Source organism: Bos mutus, chromosome 22, assembly GCF_027580195.1.
Source record: "Bos mutus isolate GX-2022 chromosome 22, NWIPB_WYAK_1.1, whole genome shotgun sequence".
NCBI lineage: Eukaryota > Metazoa > Chordata > Mammalia > Artiodactyla > Bovidae > Bos > Bos mutus.
In genome coordinates this window covers 8029413-8051698 of record NC_091638.1, presented here as the reverse complement: position 1 = coordinate 8051698, position 22286 = coordinate 8029413, and the positions used below count along the sequence as shown (strand labels likewise).

At 35.5% G+C, this 22286-nt stretch overlaps 1 protein-coding gene across 15 annotated transcripts in view; it reads left to right on the top strand.

Annotated features, from left to right (window-relative positions):
- Positions 1-22286, top strand: part of CLASP2 (cytoplasmic linker associated protein 2) — a 174508-nt gene that overhangs the window by 111143 nt on the left and 41079 nt on the right. For 6 of the 15 annotated variants that reach the window (XM_070359937.1, XM_070359938.1, XM_070359944.1 and 3 more), the window contains 7 exons: positions 583-684; positions 839-865; positions 6479-6649; positions 7094-7201; positions 11833-11939; positions 14955-15199; positions 19154-19217. In XM_070359937.1, coding sequence (XP_070216038.1) covers positions 583-684; positions 839-865; positions 6479-6649; positions 7094-7201; positions 11833-11939; positions 14955-15199; positions 19154-19217 — 824 coding nt within the window. The remainder of the gene's footprint in view (positions 1-582; positions 685-838; positions 866-6478; positions 6650-7093; positions 7202-11832; positions 11940-14954; positions 15200-19153; positions 19218-22286) is intronic. The other 9 variants (XM_070359942.1, XM_070359939.1, XM_070359940.1 and 6 more) reach the window with 2 other exon arrangements.

Below are 22286 nucleotides of genomic sequence, written 5' to 3'. Positions count from 1 at the left end.
ATTGGTGTTTCCTCAAATAATTTTATAAATGGAATTTGGTTGTTTGGGGAAGAGAATAGCAAACGTGTCCATGTATATCTGTAGTACTCTGATGTTTAGCACACCATATAAAAAGATATTTTAGCTAGTATTGTATCTTCATGCAAATCCCTTTGAAGTACGTTTTCAGTCAGAAAGGCTGGGCTCTTGTTTCTAAGCTTAGGCTTGTATTTTAAACTATAGGCTGAATTTGAGAATAAATTAAATTTCATGGAAACTGAATAAGTGTATGCCTGTGGTAATTATCTTAATTATAACCCTACGGGACTAATAATATCAAACTGAGAATGGAGATCTTTTAGCTTGACTTTACTCTTACCCTTAAAGGAAAGTTAGTTTATGGTGCAACACATAAAAAACAGTATATATTTTTAAAATTTTAAGGGAACGCTAATCTTTAAAGTGAAGTTTACAGTGTTACAGAATTTAACGATACTTGAGAAGCACACCCAATTAGAAAATTATAGTGAGATTTTTTTTTCCCCTCATTACTAAATATTATAGAAAAATGTCTGTAATTATATAAATCATTTTATTCTTTAGGCCGGGTAAGAGCAAAGCTTTCAGCACCACTTGCTAGTATGGGAAATGCCAAGACAGATTCCAGAGGAAGAAGTCGAACAAAGATGGTGTCTCAGTCACAGCGTATGTATTGCCTATTAGTTCTCTCGTGTTTCTACAATGTTAGGATAAGCGTGTTCTTTGTATGTTACTGTATTAGGAGATTGACCAGTGGAAAAAGACAAAACTAATTCCCAAAAAGACAAGCCACATACTGAGTTCTTGTTCTGTACTTTAGGTTCATCATCACCTGACAAAAATGAAGGTATTTTTTTTTCAATGTTTTGGGTCAGTTGTGCATGTTTTCGAACTTTTGGAGTGGGTGTTGTCTTGTCTTTGGTGTGTTATTAGGGCTGCATCATTGATACCTGCCACTTAGAAAGAGAAACTTCATCTGTTACACAGACTTTTGCATGGAGATAACACAACTCTCTTAGCATTAAGGTTTTCACAGTCTACTCAGAAACTTGTAAATGTGGAAAATTGTGCTTTTTAGGGGCAAAATAATTGCTGTATGTTAGCATCAAATCTGGTTGCATCTAGCTAATTATTCAAGGACAGGTATGTAGTATCTTTGTACTTTCCCTAAAATCCATTAGAGTACAGTCAGCATTTTTGGCAGGTATATACTGACTCATAAAGAGGAAACAAATTGAAATGACCAGTTTTGTTAATATTCCTTGTTAAATTTAAGATTTATATTTTTGCAATTTCATTGGAAGCTGAGTTTCTCATAAGCGCAATTATTAAAAAGCACAATTTTGAATTCTAGGTAAAATGAATGATCCATTCCTCTGTGTTCCAGAATAGTAATATATACACTTATGGCATAATTAATTTAAAAGAGATCTCTTTTCTTCTTTATCAAGAAATTTTCCTTAGTACATGCCTCTTAGAACAGGAATTTTTTCTAGGGAGGTAATTCTGGGGTTCTTCTTTATATCAATACTTGGCCATTTTGGAAAGAAATAAACATAGCTATCTTGTACTGTTCTTTAGATAATATTTCAAGATATAGATGCCCAGTTCGTCTGTTTTTTAACTTGATTCTTGAATCTTAGGGAAAGGAGCTGGGCTTAGAGGGTGCCAGGAGATGATTAGACAAGTCCAGCCTAGCAGATTCTCCTCTTTCCCAAGTTAAAAAAATCCAGGCAGGGTAAAGTTTGGAGCACTCAACAAGAGTCCTAAAAAGAAGCAGAAATGCTCCAGTAAAATTGGTCTGCAAATTGAGGATTATTTACAAATAGGAAAACTAGAGTAATTGTTTAAAGTAACTTAATCTTTAGCATATAACACGGGAGTTTCGAGCCTTGCCATTCCAAATATGATGCCCAAACCAGCATCAGCATCAGCTGGGAAATGCACACCTGAGAAATTCACCACAGGTGTCGTGAATTCAGTCTTCAACAAGATCATTAAGTGATTTCTGTTACAGTCAGGTCTGAGAAGTATTGATTTAGATCATGGTATCTGGAGCTGTACTTCCCAGAGTTGATCATGGCTATTCCAGGTTATTTAAAGTTGTTACACTTCTGTGTGCTTCTAATATAACCAGTAGAATGAATAGGATAGTCTTACAGGATTGTTGTGAGGGTGAAATTAGTATACTTGCCTGAGCACAAAGTACGTGCTCTATATTTTAGCTGATAAAAGTGATCTCCTTGTTTTTCTTAATGTAATGTCAACTGAATTTTATCCTCCTGTTGTGCATTTTTCTATACCTTGTTAGTCTTACTGCCTTCAGGAAACAAAAATAATGGTGAAGGAAATTTAAAGCATAAGGAAAAGTAAAGATAGCAACCAGAAGCTGTATCTAGTATCTTAAGGATAAAACTCAATTTCATGTGAGATATTTTACTGAATTTTCTTCTAAAGTAATACTAAGACTGAACTCATGGCAGAGATTCAAAGTGCTTTGTGTATGATTTTCTTAATATATTACTTAAGGACCTCCATTTTAAGTGTATTATAACTACTGATCATATCGAGAATATACAATAATTTTTTTATATTTGGTTTTTGACATTGAAACCCTATGCACAGTACTTCAAATCCTCTCCTAGAGTGTGAGAACATAATAATAGGCTTTAAGACCCAGTAAGATTTTAAGATCAGATAACTTTCCCACAGTAAAATCACTTAGGTTTTAAATCATACTGGTGAGGTTTTTATTTGCTTGCTTATATATTTATTTGAATGACTGTTTCCTTTCAAATTCTTTTGAAAAAAGATATTGCAGCTTTATATAATTTGATGCAAGTCTCTTTACACACATTTACACAGAAATATTACTGTGGTCTCCATCTTCACTTTGTTGTAAAGTAATTCACTGGGGTTTGCATGGCCTTTACATACTTTTATATCACCATTTAGGGGAAAAAAATCTTGAGTCAAAGCAAGTATGTTCTAATGGCTAACCAAAAATAAATTGAAAGCAGACCCAATGGAGAGACTTCCAGACTTAATTATTTACTTAAAGATTGTGTCTTTTCTTGTCGGTAGTGACTGACCGATGTACAAATGATTGTACAGCCTGTCAGAAATGTTGTCTCCCCACCCACCCTGCTACTGTTCAGTTTTTTCCCCCAGTGTCTTAAGAAAGATAAAATCTGTAGCGTTTTCATGTAATTTTTCTTCAGCTAGAAGATGCTGTAATTCTTCCTCACCTGTAGTTTTTAAATGTTTAAATTTTTATTATTTAAACATTTAATTATCTAGATTGTAGGCCTATCAGAAGAAAAGCTGAAAAACCTGCACTTACACCTTCATTTCATCTGCTTTGTACATTGATGTCTGATCTCAGTGACCAGCTGTGAAAGCTACTCAGTGTTCTGCTTTTGTTAAAGTTTGCTTTTTTTGCTTTAGGATTTTTAATTTTCAAAACTGACTAAAGCTTTCTTATTTCCATCTGCCATGCATTTTAAATCTGCTCCTTCCCTCTTCATGGATTATAACCCTTACCCTAATTCTGCCTTTACACTTGTTCAGGATCACAATCTGCTAATACCATTGGTGGTAAGAATCTATAGACTTTATATGTGCATCAGTTGTTTGATCATCTATTTTCATTATCAAGAATGGGTTCTATTCAGCAGAAATTCTTAACATTTAATATTCTATCATTTTGTAGCCATTATTGGGATAAAATTTCCCAATTTTGATTTTCCTGTGACTTGTCCTTATTTGTTACCAAAACCCTGGTTTTTTAAAATTATCCATGTTGATCCCACAAAGTGTAAACATCCCAAAGCAGGGGAGCTTTAGTAGTGCCTTGAAAATAGCTTGTAAAAAGTATAAAACAGTGATTTGAAAACTTTAGGCAACACAAGAGAAATTAGTTATCCAATTTCAAATTTTGCAAATTATTTTCTAGTAGCATGATATTGCTAGGTGCATCATACACTTTTTTTTATCAACTGTGGTTTTCCTCAAAGAAATAATTAACCTGCTAGTTCTTTTGCTGGGGAAAGAGCCATCATATTTTCTTCTTCTAAGTATGAATGACTGCAAAATGGGTTGTAGGCACTGGATTATCATGCTGTTCATGGCAGGTAGTGGAGAAGAGCATGAAATGATTAATATTGCCAGTTACATTTCCTAGCACAGGGCATGAATGAATTCAAATATATAGAGAGGGAGCTTACATAGTTTTGATAAATTCAGCCAATCTAGAATAGATGGAGTGGTTACTCTTGCTTCTATACTGCATGTTTCTTCTCTGCTGAATAGATCCACATCTCAAGGAGTTCTCCAGTTTCCTACCAACACCTTCACCTCCTAAACTTACATTGGTTTTAACAGAATAACATGTTGTATGTGGTCAGTTCATTATACTTTTTATATTGTCACATTCCCATAAAATATTCCATCAGCTTACCTTGCATTGTGAGTTTGTGGCATGTTGGGTGTTCGGGTGTTTTTGGTGTGTATGTTTAGTTTAGACGCTGCATGGAGAAAATAGGTGCCTTGTGAGTATCCCTAAGGTTATGACTGAAAGAAACCTCATCTAAACATTCTTCTCCTGAAATGTCGTGGAACAGTTCAGATGAACCATCATTTTAAAGTACACTTGTATAATTTCCCTGCAATAATTTAGAATTCTTTCTACACAAATAATAAATTGTCAGTTTCATCATAAACATTGCTTTGTTTTATAGTATTGCTATAAACAGCAGAAGATGAGTTTCATATTGTATACTGGTAAAGTTTAGGAATTAAGCATGAGTTTAAATTGTATTCAGGAACACCGTGCCAAGAAAACAGTAACAAGGGTCACAGATCAGCAGCCTACGGATCATATCCAGTCTGCCTCTGTTCATGTGCTATTTGGTCTGTACAACATGATAAAAATCAGAAAATGTCAGAGCTTTCATTAAAAACAAATCCAAAAATGTGGCCAGTGTTACCTCAATACGGGGCTGGTTTGAACTAAAAAGTCACCACTCCCTCCCTTGAACTCAGCACTCCTTCTGCAGTGACATTCCCTGCTTCTCCCCATTGACTTTGAGTCTTTAATCTTTGCTCTGTGGAAGTGAGGCGTGACTGGGTAAGATGATAGAAGGTGAGCAGTGACTGTGGAGAAGTGTCCAACAAAGAGAAAACGTTGCTTTCATGGAGTTTTATTTTATTTAAGTTCAGGTTTAACTTTTATAATGCTACTATCCAGAATCTAGAGTTAAATTATACCTTGGACTTACCTAGTTTATTTTCCTTGTCAATGCAAACACAAAATGCTCTGGTTGACAAGGAGCTTACCCCTTTAAAAACTATACAATTCTAGTTTGAACGCATGTTTCTTTTTTTAAAAGTCTTGCCCCCGTCTTTGAGATTTTGTCCAGCTCCCTCTCTCTACCTGACCACATCTTCTCTCTTCCAAGACTGGAAATTACTAGTTTTGAAAGAATCTATTTTCTTTGATATTTATTTGCCCGTTAATCTTTGTTCTACCAAAACATCTACATGCCAGACTTTGGCCACCCAAGACCCCTTTTTTATTTGAAGGCAGATAGCAAAACCTGTTTCTTTTTTAGCTGGCCCAACTTTGTAAACATTTAAAATTTAATCTTGGGACTTTGCTGGCTTTCCAATGGCTAAGACTCCACACTTCCACTGTGAGGGGCACGGGTTTGATCCCTGGTTGGAGAATGAAGATCCTATATGCCACTCAGTGTTGCCAAAATAAATAAATGAACAAATAAATAAAATTTAATCTTGTAAAAATTTTAAAATGTATGTAAGTAGCAAGATAGACAACTTTGTTATGCCCATTTCAAGACATCTCAACAGGCAAACTGTTTTAACAGTTTGAAAACAAATTTTTCAAACCGTTATATTATAACTGTTATATATTATAACAGTTATGTTAAATTATAATAAAATAAATTTTATTATATTCTTAACAATGTTATCAATAATAGAATTATTGTTTCCTTATAAATGTATAGCTTTAATAGATACCTTTTTAACATAGAGTTAAATGAAACTATATTTACATGAAGTGTATTGTTAGATAAGTTATTTCTTTGGAAACCTTTTCTACTATTTATGTTCCAAAAATCATAATAGTGTTTTCCTTATTAAACATAACATCTTATATTCCCCAAAACTGAAAATATATTTACTTGATTTACCATTCAACCCTAGTATGTGTGTATACATATATATGTGTGTGTGTGTGTGTGTGTATATATATATATAGTATATCTTTTTATTCCAGGTTTTCAGTATATATATAAAGCTTCCTCAATCTATTTCCTTGGAACTTAGAACTTGCCATTGAATCACAGGTTTCTCAGATGTACTTCTTGAATTTTTATCCTTTTGACAAAGATCTCTTGGAGTTCACAGGTTGACATTTATATCTGTGTTTGGTGTTCAGCTGGCAGCCGGTCTGGGTCTCCAGGCAGAGTTCTGACCACAACAGCCCTCTCCACTGTGAGCTCTGGTGTTCAGAGAGTCCTGGTTAATTCAGCCTCCACACAGAAGAGAAGCAAGATACCCCGAAGCCAGGGCTGTAGCAGAGAGGCCAGTCCATCTCGGCTCTCAGTGGGTAAGATCCTTGTGTGAAACTTGGGACCTTGTGTTTCTTTTGTACTTTAGGACTTGGTAGCATTGAAGACCTCATTTAGGTACTTCTAAGTTTGAGGAAAACAACTTCAAATTCAAGAAGAATTGAAATATAGGTTTAAAAATGAAATTAGATGTCTTATATTGGAAGTGGTATTTCTATTTTAAATCTGTTTTTTTCTTTGCAGCTGTTTAATTTTAGTAAAATACACTTTGCTCTTCTAATCACATATAAACTAGAAGAGTGTAATCAAAAATTTTTAATGGTATTCCTGGTAATGCTTCATCAAGAATCATTTCTTCTCATCCTTAGCAGAACTTGTTATTTATTAGCTTTATAAGAAAGAAAAGAATGAAACCAAAATATCAAAAATACAAACCCTTCTCCTGTTTACTCCACTTCTGTGCTGCCATTGCTTCATGCCAGCCCGAAGCAGTCGGATTCCTCGGCCAAGCGTGAGTCAAGGGTGCAGCCGGGAAGCCAGCCGGGAGAGCAGCAGGGATACGAGTCCTGTGCGCTCTTTCCAGCCCCTTGGTGAGTTGTCTGGGCTTCCCTGTTGTGTTCGCACCATCTGATAACCTCAGAAGACCCTGGATTTAGCTTTATTAACTGTATCTTTGCCTCTCTTTTCTGTCTTTTTAAGGACAGTCAGAGGGAAGTTACATGTTTGGGAAGTTCCTTTAACATTTACTTGTCTTAAATAAGCAAATTAGACATTAGATAAACAAATTGCCTTCATAGTCAAGTAAATATCACACAGATTCAGATTACATAACATTGAATTCAAGATTTTTTCTTAATAATATAAAATATAAAGATAATATTTAAGTAATTACTCTTAAGTGAAATGTGGACTATTTAGTTTGATAAGAATAAAGATGTTTATGCTTTTCAGTAGAATTATTCACTCTTCACCTTAGATATTTAAGATTGCTGGAAAGAAGGCTGTAAAATAATATTTGAACTACTTATGAAAATGGAAGGGATTAATATTTTTATATATTTTAGAGTTTAATAGCATTTCCCATGCATTAGCTTTTATCATGTCATTGCTGTGCAGCCTATCTGTTCCTTATTATAGAGATTGTACCGTAACCTTGACTGTAATACTGCATTTACCTCAATTATAAAATGTTAAATGGTCTTTTAAAACTTTTAGTATTTTAGAGTAGTTGGAGAGGCAGAATTTTTTTATGTTGAAAGTCTTTACAATTTCTGTGTGGTCCTCAGGATTTTAAATAGTACTTTATTTTTATACACTTACCTAAAGTCATGTTTTTTTCTTTTAATTCCATAGAGTGTAGGTTATTGTAACACTTAAGAGAGTTGCACTTCAGATTTTGTGACACTTAAATAGAACATGGTTCCACTCGTTAGCTGTTGGAAGCATTACTTCCTTCAGTAGACCCTTTGGTATAGGATTTCTGAGAAATTAAGTTTCTTTTGGGCCATTTGGTTCAACTATATCACTACTGAACTATCCTCTACCGACTCTTTGAGCTAGGAACACAGACAGGGAAATCCTCAACCCTTGTTTGTGTTCCAGTTCCAGGTGCCAAAGAGTTTCCTTCTGTACTTTGCCAGAGATAGGTTTAGTTCATGTATGATGATACAGTAGGTTGTAGCGTGTCTGTGTATGTGTGTATACATGCAGACACACATACATGTATATATAGATTGGTTAATCCTCATGCATGTCTGTTTAAAAATGAAATAAATCCTATATTTGCATAACATAAGCACATCACCTTAAGAGTTGAAGTGGGCTATAGTCATTTAAGAGTGTCTGTTCTAGGGTCGGATGGTCTGGTTGACATCCCAGCTCTGTAGCTGTTGTGTACCAGGGCTTCCTTATCTGTAAAATGAGGATAACAACAGCACGTAGTTCTTGGCATTAATCTGAAGGCACTTTAAAGCAGAGATTCCCTGGAAACGACCCTCCAAGCAGCGCTTGACACCGTGAGTGTGTGGCCATCAGGACTGCCGTCTCTGCCAGCACCGCTCTTCTACCTCTTGGCCCTGAACAGTGCCCGCTCACCTGCAGTTAGTGGCGTTATATATTAGTGGCAAGGATCTTTGATTTTTTTAATGGTATAATACCTTGTATAATGTAGAATTAGTAGAAAGCATGAGATAGCAAGAAAAAACAAAATATGTTTCTAGACCGTTTTAAAACTGTACACCAGAGATTAGAGGAAATCTATAACCAACTTGTAATTATAAACATGTTAATATGCCTATTTTTAAAGAGAAAGTGAAAGTGTTAGTCACTCAGTTGTGTCCCCCATGGACTGTAGTCCACCAGGCTCCTCTGTCCATGGGATTCTTCAGGCAAAAATACTGGAGTGGGTTGCTGTTCCTTCTCCAGGGGAACTCCCCAACCCAGGGATTGATCCCAGGTCTCCCGCATTGCAGGCAGGTACTTTACAGGCTGAGCCAGGGGGAAGATATTGTTTAGTCATTAATCTTCTAGATTTATCTCAGTCTCCATTTGGCAGTTGAGATCATTAAAATTTTGTTATTAAAGGAGGCAGTTTTCTCAGTTGTGATGAAACATCCTATTTGGTTTAGAGGTGGTTAACCTTTTTATCATACAGTTTTAGAAAAATTAAATTTTATAGCCTTTTGTTTACATATATATGTTGCATAGCAAAGATAGGGGATTAGCCCTATTTGTTAATCGGGGATAAAAATACCATTCCCAGAGATCAGGATTTTCTGGTTCATTTGCCTGCATTTTGCTGTCTTCCTTTATTTGGTGAAGCCTTCTGTCACCTCTGACTTGCATATGGCCATTCAACACAAGAATCCCGTGGTTTGCCACTTACTCAGTTGTAGCACAAAGCCAGCGTCGGGGCCCTGATACACCAGAAGTAAACCAGAGCGAGGCAAAGATGAACTCTGGAACTCGCACTCTTAGTTTCCCTCTGTTTCTGGAACTAAGATTGGAAAAAAAAGGCTACGTTATTACCAGCATATGAGTGTTATCTTCAGCCACAGATAACTGTTGATTTCAAAAGGTTTTTTATCTATTAAACCATTTCCATATTGGTTCAACGCTTCCTTATCATTTTATTAATTATTCTGTTGGGTAAAATTAAAACCAACTATATATTAGTATGTTTTACTAATGATACCGATCACCTTTCAGGGTCTAATTAAACATTTTTTGCAACATTCTGTCTTTAATCCTGTCTTTACATCTTTTTGATCATTTTCTTATTCATTCTGTGACAAAAGAGTAATTCATATAGTAAAAGTACTTCAACTGTTCTAATATGTCTGCGGCAGAGTAACTTTTAAAATAAGGGTCATATGTTTCATTAAATAATAAAATGAAATTTTCCTCCCTTATTTGTGCATTTAAGAATAAGACTGACTTTATAACATGATGAAAATAAGGATTTTAAGATCTAAAATTTTAAAATAGACTAAATTTAGATTTAGAGAGATGTCATAAATATAGGGAAAAGTCACATATTTCTAGATTTTTTAAATCAAATCAGTAATATTCCCCTTTTGGTGTTCAAATGTGCTTTGATATTTAAATCTACTGAATTCCGAACTTAGGTTATGTAAACCATTATAAAAAATGTTTATGCTAATATAAATGAGGTATGTTATCTTTTGAACAATGTGAGGATGGTATGTGTACTGTTCAAGAGCAAAGACCCTGAAAGACTACAATTACTGAGTGTGGCCTTGATCAAATTAATGAACCTTTCTCTGTGCTTTAGTTTAGCCATTTGTCAAATTGAATAGTAACAACTACCTCCCTGCGTTCAGGATTAGAGGAGATAAGATTATTATTGGTTACTATTTACCATAGTGGTTTTTTTTTTTTAATTGCAGTGTTCATTTTTCTGTTTCATGCTTGTACTTTTGACATTTCCTTCCATTTGAATACTTGCCTCTTTGTCTCCTGTGGGCTTATGTCTGTCCCCTTAGGTGTAAGATCTGTTGTGTGTCGAGGATGATATTTGCCCTTATCTAAGGCACTATTCTGATCCTTAAGCATTGAGTAGTACAATACCATTGTTAACTGACTGTCCTTGCCTGACTGTAGTGCTGCCACTATTCCTGTTTCTGTGGTAATAGATGAGGTTTGTATGGTCCTGTTATTCCAGCCTCCAGACACCATTCCAGATCCACTGGTGCCCTCTACGCCCCCGATGTGTATGGGGTCTCAGGTGAAGGATGAGTACATTTTCACTATCATCTGTGCATTCATCTCAGTTTTTTGTCCTTTTCAGTTCCCATTGAGTAATCATGTTTTAAAATTGATTTGTTTTTATTTTAATTTGTTGAAGAATAAGTCATTTGTGTGTTTTGTTGTTGTTAATTTTCCCCCAAGTAACTTTTTTCCTTTCAGCAATCTTACTTGAGCATTTTTCTCACTGGAGATGGACATTTTTCTTTTGTATAACCTAAGTTATGTCATTTTAAAATAGAATAGAATTGTTTTATGTTCTCTGTTATGTACTTCATCTTTTGTATATATGTTAAAAAAAAAAAAAACCAAAATGGTGGATGAAGTGTTTTAATTGTAAATGATGATATATTGTAACAAGTAGTTGAGGAGAAGAACCCAACTATGATTTGTCTTTACATACTTCAGAGTGTCAGGCAATAGTAGGTGCTTAACAAATATCAAATGATATGTCTTTTAGTTATGGAATGAATCAGCCTATCTTGAAGGAGAAGAGAGAATCATTGGAGGAGTTTTTCCTTGTAAATTCTTGGCATGGCTTCATTGAGCTCCCTAATCATTACTGGTTTGAGGATTGATCTTTGTTCCGGGCCATCCTGTGGCTCACCCACATGGATGAAATTTGCCTGACTGATAGAACTGGATTAATTACAGGGCTACCTACTTCCAAGCCCTTAGTTGACTAGCCATACTTTCTTCTATCTTCTGGTGATAAATGTATCATAGCAACTATTCCTTAAATTCACTTGCCACACATTGTCAGTGATTTTAATTGCTTTTACCATTTTATTTGACCAAAACTAAATGTACCCAGAGAATACAATATTGCTTTTAAAATGCTTTGCCCCATTGGTTTTTTTTTTTTCCCCCCTCCTCAAGGATCTCAAACTTTCCAGCCTGACCATGTTACATTTACGGCTCTCTCAAAGCTGTTTTCCTTCTTCTGATGAATTAGGTCCGGGGTATGGGATCAGCCAATCAAGCCGACTGTCATCCTCGGTCAGTGCCATGCGAGTCCTGAACACAGGTTCCGACGTGGAGGAGGCAGTGGCAGACGCCTTGGTACTCTTGTCCATTTCCTTATCACTATAGATGTTCCAGTTAATGAAACTAATATATGAGTGAGCCAGTCCACAAGTGTGGGAAAGGAGATGGAAGATTCTTGTGGATTAAATCTAGGAAGATCAAATGTGGCAGTATAAAAAGCAAAACAGTATAATTTATTGTTGATCTTTATTAATTGGTCAGGTTTTTAAGCCAAGGCCCACGATGGAATGTCAGAAATATAAATACTGGTATTGTTAATACAGTGTTTTTATGCACTGTAGTACACTGAAAATAAAGGCAGACAGATGAGTATGTAAATATGTACACTGCAAGTGTATAATTTCAAAGCTAGCTCAACCTTGAGTAGTTAGGGGTTGTTTTAGTTTGGAGTAAAGTTTGTATAGTCTTTTACTTATTTGTATTTTCTGAGCTGAGAGAAAGTACAATTTCAAAACAGATTATATTTAAGATATCTTTCTAGTTCTTTAAACCTGAAACATTAAACAGTGAGGCTTCAAAATATCACCTACAGATCTGTGATGGTTTTGTCAGAAGAGTGACGTACAGATATCACTGTAGTTTTTCCTCCCCATGAAATTATGAAGGAAGTACTTGAGACAGTGATTATGATTGGCTTTTGCCTTTTTCCCTCATCAATTCAGTATGACAGTTTCTCTTAAATTATGACATTAATCCTATTTTTGAGAAGCATCTACTCATTTTCTTACACAGAACTTAACAAAGGTGTCATGTTTGTTTTAAAATAAGAAAGTACATTGCACCTTTTAAACTTGCATGCCACCTCTTAACCGTTGCCGATACGCCATGTGCCACATATATTTGAAAAGCAAGTTTTTAAAAATAATTCATTGGTCATAGCTATAGCATATTAAATGTAATCACATGTGAGGTTCTGCCCTGTGCTGAATTTTTTTCTTTACCTCAGCCACCTGATTTTTTTCATAAAAATACTTACTAAATATGAACTTTGTTCTCTTGAGCTTGGGATATATTAATCACATCTTATTCTGATGGTATTAAATTAGTCGTATGTTTTAAATTTATTCTTCCTGATCAGTGTATTTCTCAAATCACATTTTCTAGTTTCCTCTATGTGAAGGATTTACTAGTTAAATTCTATTCATACAAATTTTATGAATTGATTGGATTACTCTTGAATAATCTTTATCCTATTATTTATAATAAGATGTATTTGGTTTATATGAGGAATATTTAGCCATCAGTGCTAAAAACCAAATCCCAATAATGTGATTGTGTCTACTTCCATTATTTGCATAGCATAGATATTCCAATTATAACTATCAATTTTTAGGAAAAGACTATTTAACTATTAAGCCTGGTTGGACCTAGGGAAAATCATAGAAATAAAATTAAGTTTAGGAATGACAAAAAGATACAAATAGGAAGAAGACTTGAGTTTTTTGGGGAAATTGGTTATGTGAATATTTTGTGAATATTTCTGTAACTTACATATTTTTCTTTGGACATATTTTTCAAGGATATTGACAAGATTAAAGATATAACCTGCTAATAAGCAGTTCTTATGTATCTAAATATTTAAAAGCTTAATGGTTCTGATTATGGGCATTGTTTATGCCTACTTCACTGTGCTGTTTAGCAAAATGTTCTTCATTATTTTCAATTTTTCTCTTTAAAAATCTACTGCTCTCAGCTCTTAGGAGACATACGGACTAAGGTATAGACATTGCTATTTTCTGACATCTTATGGTACCATAACGTTTTTTTCTTGCCTTCATCAGTTTAACAGATGATAGTCTTCTATAAAAAATTCAAGTGGAAGTAATAAAATCTTTAGACATACGTCACCTTTCTGTACATATGATTATATGATTATCAGTAGGGAGATAGTACTTAAATAGTGTCCTGTGGGGGTTTTCATCCTTTGAGCCTGACTACTTTGCACAAATGCGATGATGTCATTGACACTATGTCTATAACAAAACTTGGAGCCTAAAACAAAAGTATCATGTTTTTGCCATTCTAAATTGTTGGTGCCTCCAAATCAAATCAATTTAGTGATGGAAAGTCAATGAAAAACTATTTTTAATTAAGTTCAGGTTATATTTCTTTTAGATTTTAAACTTGAATAATTTAAGTCACCCAGAGCTATGTAAAATTATTGTTCTTCAGTGTTTCATAGAAACATCTTCATCTCTCACCAGCCTGAATTCACATATCAGATTACATAAAGACTTAATTCTGATTCTCTCAGGGAAATCTCAAATAATCTATTCCGTCTCATTTCACTTTTAATATTCAAGGTAAAATTAGCAGTTTTATAACTTCAGATGTGAAGAAATCAAAGTAATACTTTTTTATATATATTGAAATAGATAGTTTAGACACATTAGGGAAAGCATGGAGAACCCTTCAGGAGCTTGCTTCCTAAAAGTAAGAGTAAGCTAAACGGGCTGTCATCATTCTTTGTGGTTTTCTTCTCAAAGAAACATCAGGGATGGGTACAAGTGAAGGAAGAGCGGCAGAGAAATGATAATGGAAGTGAAAGAAGAATAGAGGAAAAGGGAGGTAGAGAGACAGAAAAAATAGAACTTTACACAGGAAACAGGTTTTTCTCGTCCATTCTCATCCTTTAAAAAGGTTATAATTTCTTTGTAATAACTCAGAGTTTTAGCACAGAGCCTGTTCATTTACACTCTGGTAGTAGTTCTTGGTTTTCCACAAAAAGAAAAAAGAAAAGGAAAAACCTCATGTTTTTAGCACTCCCCACTTTATGTATCTGACTTCCATATAGTAGTTTTATTCTGCTTCTACCACTCCCCATAGTTAAAGAATATTTCATCTCCTACTAACTCCTAAAACATGTTTTCTGAAAAAAACTAAAATTTCGACATTTTATTATTACAACGATTAGCAGCATGCTTTACACTGATTTTTAAACAAAGGCCAGTCCTTTTCTGGTCAGTAGAAATCGTGAAATACCGGCATGTTATTTTAGCTACCACTAATGAGAGTCTTTACGTATAACAGAAAAAACCTGCTCGAAGAAGATACGAATCTTACGGGATGCACTCAGATGATGATGCGAACAGCGATGCATCCAGTGCTTGTTCGGAACGCTCCTACAGCTCTCGGAACGGTAGTATTCCCACGTACATGAGGCAGACAGAAGACGTGGCGGAAGTCCTCAACAGATGTGCCAGCTCCAACTGGTCAGAAAGGAAGGAAGGCCTCCTGGGTCTGCAGAACTTACTAAAAAACCAGAGAACGCTAAGGTGAGTTATATTGTCTTCAAATAATTATCCTGTCTGTTGAGCGCTTTTTTGAGGGGGCACTGTTCTGGGTCGGAGAAGGCAATGGCACCCCACTCCAGTACTCTTGCCTGGAGAATCCCAGGGACGGAGGAGCCTGGTAGGCTGCAGTCCATGGGGTCGCTAAGAGTCGGACACGACTGAGCGACTTCACTTTCACTTTTCACTTTCACGCACTCAAGAAGGAAATGGCAACCCACTCTAATGTTCTTTCCTGGAGAATCCCAGGGACGGGGGAGCCTGGTGGGCTGCCCTCTATGGGGTCACACATAGTCGGACACGACGGAAGAGACTTAGCATAGCATAGCATAGCATACCGTGCTGGGTCTTCACTGCTGCACAGGCTTTTCTCTAGTGACGGGAGCATGGCTGCTCCCTGGTTGCAGTGCGCAGGCTTCTCACGGCGCTGGCGTCTCTTGTTGCAGAACATGGGCTCTAGGGCACTCAGGCTTCAGTAGTTGCGGTTCGTGGGCTCAGTAGTTGTGTTTTCCAGGCTCTGAAACACAGGCTCAGTAGTTGTGGTGTAGGGGCTTAGTTGCTCCATGGCATGTGGGATCTTCTGGACTGGGGACTGTCTCTCCTGCGTTAGCAGGCAGATTCTTTACCACTGAGCCACCAGGGAAGGCCCTGGTTAGCACTTTTTGACTTGACTTTTTCATAACACTTTTAAAATATTAGTATGGGCTCATATGTGTCCCGAATTCAAAAAGTGGCATCAGAATATTATCCCAAGCCCTAACCCTTTAGGACCATCCATACTGTTGTTATTTTTTAAAATTATAATTATCTTGCTCTATTTAAAGAAACATTATTAAAGGAAACTTTTTATTCATAAATAGTTATTAAATAAAAATGTTATTAATTAAATGAAAATAAATAATAAAGTATCAGATCAGTTCAGTCACTCAGTTGTATCTGACTCTTTGCAACCCCATGAATCTCAGCACGCCAGGCCTCCCAGTCCATCACCAACTCCCAGAGTTCACTGAGACTCACATCCATCGAGGCAGTGATGCCATCCACCCATCTCATCCTCTGTCCCCTTCTCCTCCTGCCCCCAATCCCTCCCAGCATCAGAGTCTTTTCCAGTGAGTCAGCTCTTTACATGAGGTGGCCAAAGTACTGGAGTTTCAGCTTTAGCATCATTCCTTCCAAAGAAATCCCAGGGCTGATCTCCTTCAGAATGGACTGGTTGGATCTCCTTGCAGTCCAAGGGACTCTCAAGAGTCTTCTCCAACACCACAGTTCAAAAGCATCAATTCTTCGGCGCTCAGCTTTCTTCACAGTCCAACTCTCACATCCATACATGACCACTGGAAAAACCATAGCCTTGACTAGATGAACCTTTGTTGGCAAAGTAATGTCTGCTTTTGAATATGCTGTCTAGGTTGGTCATAACTTTCCTTCCAAGGAGTAAGCGTCTTTTAATTTCATGGCTGCAGTCACCATCTACAGTGATTCTGGAGCCCAGAAAAATAAAGTCTGACACTGTTTCCACTGTTTCCCCATCTATTTGCCATGAAGTGCTGGCACCGGATGCCATGATCTTCGTTTTCTGAATGTTGAGCTTTAAGCCAACTTTTTCACTCTCCTCTTTCACTTTCATCAAGAGGCTTTTTAGTTCCTCTTCACTTTCTGCCATAAGGGTGGTGTCATCTGCATATCTGAGGTTATTGATATTTCTCCCGGCAATCTTGATTCCAGCTTGTGTTTCTTCCAGTCCAGCGTTTCTCATGATGTACTCTGCATAGAAGTTAAATAAGCAGGGTGACAATATACAGCCTTGACGTACTCCTTTTCCTATTTGGAACCAGTCTGTTGTTCCATGTCCAGTTCTAACTGTTGCTTCCTGACCTGCCTATAAATTTCTCAAGATCAGGTGGTCTGGTATTCCCATCTCTTTCAGAATTTTCCACAGTTTATTGTGATCCACACAGTCAAAGGCTTTGGCATAGTCACTAAAGCAGAAATAGATGCTTTTCTGGAACTTTGTTTCTTTTTCCATGATCCAGCAGATGTTGGCAATTTGATCTCTGTTTCTAAAACCAGCTTGAACATCAGGAAGTTCACGGTTCACATATTGCTGAAGCCTGGCTTGGAGAATTTTGAGCATTACTTTACTAGCTTGTCAGATGAGTGCAATTGTGCGGTAGTTTGAGCATTCTTTGGCGTTGCCTTTCTTTGGGATTGGAATGAAAACTGACCTTTTCCAGTCCTGTGGCCACTGCTGAGTTTTCCAAATTGGCTGGCATATTGAATGCAGCACTTTCACAGCATCGTCTTTCAGGATTTGGAATAGCTCAACTGGAATTCCATCACCTCTAAGGCCCACTTGACTTCACATTCCAGGATGTCTGGCTCTAGGTCAGTGATCACACCATCGTGATTATCTGGGTTGTGAAGATCTATTTTGTACAGTTCTTCTGTGTATTCTTGACATCTCTTCTTAATATCTTCTGCTTCTGTTAGGTCCATACCATTTCTGTCCTTTATCGAGCCCATCTTTGCATGAAATGTTCCTTTGGTATCTCTGATTTTCTTGAAGAGATCCCTAGTCTTTCCCATTCTGTTGTTTTCCTCTATTTCTTTGCATTGATCGCTGAAGAAGGCTTTCTTATTTCTTCTTGCTATTCTTTGGAACTCTGCATTCAGATGTTTATATCTTTCCTTTTCTCCTTTGCTTTTCGCTTCTCTTCTTTTCACAGCTATTTGTAAGGCCTCCCCAGACAGGCATTTTGCTTTTTTGCATTTCTTTTCCATAGGGATGGTCTATGTATAATAAAGTATACATAATATTAAAGTTGACTCATTTATTAAAATTCATTCCTGATAAGTTTTTCAGTGAGATGAAAGAATATTTATGTTCTGTTGAAAATGAAGGTATATTTCTGGTGTTCATGTGATATTTGAATCTTGATATAATATGAAATGGATTTGGAGTGAATTTCTCTAAGAACAGAAGTTTAAGGACTTCTCTGGTGGTCCAGTGGTTAAGATTCCATGCTTCCTCTGCAGGGGGCACGGGTGTGATCCTAGTTAAGGAACTAATATCCCACGTGTCATGAGATGTTACCAGTAAATAAATAAATAAAATAAAAAATTTTTTAAGTTTATATTGATTTTTAGTTGGGTTTGATTTGGTTTCCTGTCCTACTGGCTCTTGCTTGCTTTCCCCCTCTCTGTGTAGTGTTTTAAATCTCTACAGTCTATCCCTTTAGGAACCTAGTTTCAGAAAATTTGTAAGTTTCAGTATGATGGAAAATAGAGGGCTACTTCCTGCCTTAATACCTGAAATTAGAGTTTGATTTTAGGAGGTGTTAGAACTATATAATTTACAGTGTTTGTCTATGTACCTCTAATATATTTTAATTACATATTATTACAGTTCATGAATATTACATATTATAGTTCATGAATCACTACAATAAATCATCATAATGTTGTTTCCAACCCCACCAAGGTTAGATTAGTGTTAGGTTCAATGTATTCTTTTAAATGGCAAAGAAGTAGTCGTAGTTTAAAAAGATTTTAGCCCTCAGGTGGCAAAATTTAAGAAAACATAAAAGCATTTAAAAGGGTAAGATTCATGTGCTGGGAGTGTCATCTGTATAGTTTACTCTGCTGTGCTACATTAATAAAGTACAGTTGTAATTTCATATAACTTTCAACCTTTAAAATATTGTATGTATTACTACAGAATTATTGTTGCATTTGATAAATTGTACTTAGCCCTGACTAGTAAATCCTACAAATTGCTCAATTTTGAGAGCTGAATTTTTTTGTGGGGAGGGCGGGCAGGGCGGGGGGCAGTGCGGGGCTTAAAAAAAAAAAAAAGAAGCCCAAATATATATGTAAGTCACTTTTAAATGACTTCTTCCTACAGCAGTGTATTAATTAGCCACTTTATTATTTTGACAGTCGAGTTGAACTGAAAAGATTATGTGAAATTTTCACAAGAATGTTTGCTGATCCTCATGGCAAGGTATGTTTTAGTATTTAAGATTACTCCTATAAGGTGTCATTATTATATTGCCCCAAAAAAGAAGTAAATAATAACAAAAAACTATAAGCCATTTTTATTTATTTATTGCCCTAAAATGGCAATGATCTTTTCAACATAATTGAAATTGAGTATTTGATATCATACATAATTTAGAAGTTGCTCTCTGATAACTATTTAAGCTTCTCTAAAAGAGGGATTATCTAAGGCTATAAACTAAAGAGTATATAGTCACATGCACAACTCTTCTACAATTAGTCAGGGTGAGTATTTGTATTACTAAAAACATTTTACTATTTATAAAGGAAATAATCGAGATAAGTTGAAAAAAGTTTCTAACTTTTTATTCAGTTTTCTTCTTTATTAACAAATATATTCTTAAAAGAGCAATTTTGTAGACAAGATCTGCCATTAAAAAACAAAAAGCATAAAATACGGTTTCACCTATAGTTTGTGAGTAATAAAAAGAGAAACATTTCATATGTTGAAAGAGTTCATAAAAATCTTCAGAACTTCATTCAGCTTTTAATGCTGATTAAAGTATATGTAAGTACTTATGTATACTCTGCATGTGTACTGTGAAATTTTTGTTTTAAAATGTAAAGTTTTGTCGTAAAATGTACTCATTTGTTCTATTTTCAGCAGTGTGTTTGGCAGTGGTGAAATTTTATTCAATATCTTCCTTTAGGACACCAGCTGTCTACATGAGAATTTCTAACCTATGTGAGAGGGAGATGTGGAAGGGAAATCATAAGAAAAATATTTATGAATTTTGCTTCATTTTTTTTATTGTCTTCACTTTATTGTTGCACATTTCATTCCTTCTCATTTTTTTTCTATTTTCAGTATTTTCATTACTTGTGACACTACTTAAAGATAATAAAATCCCATTCTTTACATAGACTAAAATCTGGCTAAGGATTATAAACTGTCTTAACTTTAAAGCAATAATTTCCAAAGATTATCCTTTTATCTGAAGGCATATTTATTTCAGATAAGTAAATACCTTCATTTAAAAGGTAAAAGATGTTCAAAAATAGAGGTAAAAGATGTTCAAAGTGCATTCTATTTTTGGAATTCATTTAGATTTCAAGATCCCATTAAAGACAAAAAGCACACTAAGTTTATAATTTTTAAACTGAGCATGTAGATAACTGCATTTTATACTGATATTACTACCACGGATTACTGTAGAAATGGTTATAATGGAAGAATTTCTATAAATCCTAAACAAATTAACTGTTGATATTTTTTTTTGTTAGCAGTATGAGTCAAAGGACAAGACAGTTATGATCTGTGTGGACTTGTTTTATCAAATAATATTTTGTTAATAATCTATACAACTTTTAAAAATAGAGTTTTAAAACATCTTCGATAAGTAATATAATTCATCTGTAGTGGAACGTATGAGAGTGAGGCTGTTATTATTTCTTGAAGTCATAGTTTTTCATTTTTTATTAGGACAGTAATGCAGTTTAGTTGGATCCTAGGATTTAACAGTGATGAGACATTTTTTAAACAGTCTCTTGAAGAAAAGCTTTTTTAAATGAAGTAAATTTTAAAATTAAAGTCTCTTGAAGATCAAATAGGAAAGCCAAGTTTGATGTTGGTGAAGCACAGGTGTTTGGCCTCCCTTAGTAAATATGGAGAACCAGCCACGATCCTCCCTAGAGGTGTCAGGAAGGAGACTTTCTGGTTTTTTTCCTGTGGGGTTTTATAACAGCGTACAATTCTTATTGATCCATCTGGCTTTGCTTTGTTTTGTTTTGTTTTGTTTTAGTTATTTCACTGAATACAGATATAAAGGGAAGATTTTTGTTAACTCGTTTTGCTCAGCTTTTATTTGGTGATTGTCCATCAGAGACTGCCAATAATGTAATTAATTAAGAATAAACTGGCTATATCACCATACAGTGGGGATTTAAAAATATCAGGGTTTGATTTGAGTTTTTGCATATCTTTATATTGTTCAAGTAGTAGATATCCCTCCTTTTTAATTTTATAAAGTACTAATAGTCCAGTCATTTGAATCAAGTAGCTGTTCTTGATGCTTTCTTTTCCTTCCAAGTAAAATTTTAGTTTTATTTTCCCAACTGCTGTCTATCAAGAGTTGGTTTTTTCTTTCCCCCTCCCTATAAAGGGCCAGACAGTATATATTTCCGGCTTTGTGGGCCATAATGATCTTTGTTACAGCTCTGCCATTATAGCACAAAGGCGTCTTTTGACGGTATCTAAACAAGTGACCATGGCTAGGTGTCCATAAAACTTTACTTACGAACATTGAAATATTAATTTTCATCAAATTATCATGTGTCACTAAATAGCCTTTTCTTTTGATTAAAAAAAAAAGCTATTTTAAAATGTAAAACCATTCTTAGCTTGCAGACTATGGTTTCCCAACCCCTGTTGTATACAATCAACTCTAATGATTGACACATTGACACCAAAATAAAAACATGTTCAAGAACCTCTACTCATGGTCATGCCACTGCTTGAAGGTCAAGACTGTTGACTGGGACCAGAACCAGTGTACCGGTCCCTGGTGTGTTAAATCAACCTTTATTCCTATATACGCTGTCCATTTCTGAGCTGTGATTTTGGTCTAAAAGCTCAGTCCTGCCTTTCCTGTACCTCTTGCTTTTCTCTTCTGTCCTCCATAGAGACTGTGTCAAATAGTCTTTCCTTAAATTTAACTCTAGCCCTGTTGACCTCTCATCTCGTGCCCTGAGCATTTGTCCTGGCCTCTTAGCTTACCAAGAAAATAGATGCCATCCAACAGAAACTCCATTTCCTGCCTCCAAACCAGCAAAATTAATTGCACATAAGCCATTCTTTCTACCTTTTCTCCTATGGAAATGGCAGGAGGTCTTACCTTGAAGCTGTTGGCAGCCACATAAACATATACTCTCTTTTTTTGCTAATATACTCTCATCTGCTTGGTCTTCCAGGAAGTTTTCATAAATTTCAGCTTGCTCTTTGACACGCCTTTTTATTTTTTGGCTTTGCTGTAAGTGTATTCAGTTTATCTTTTCTGACACTAGGGGATGTGGT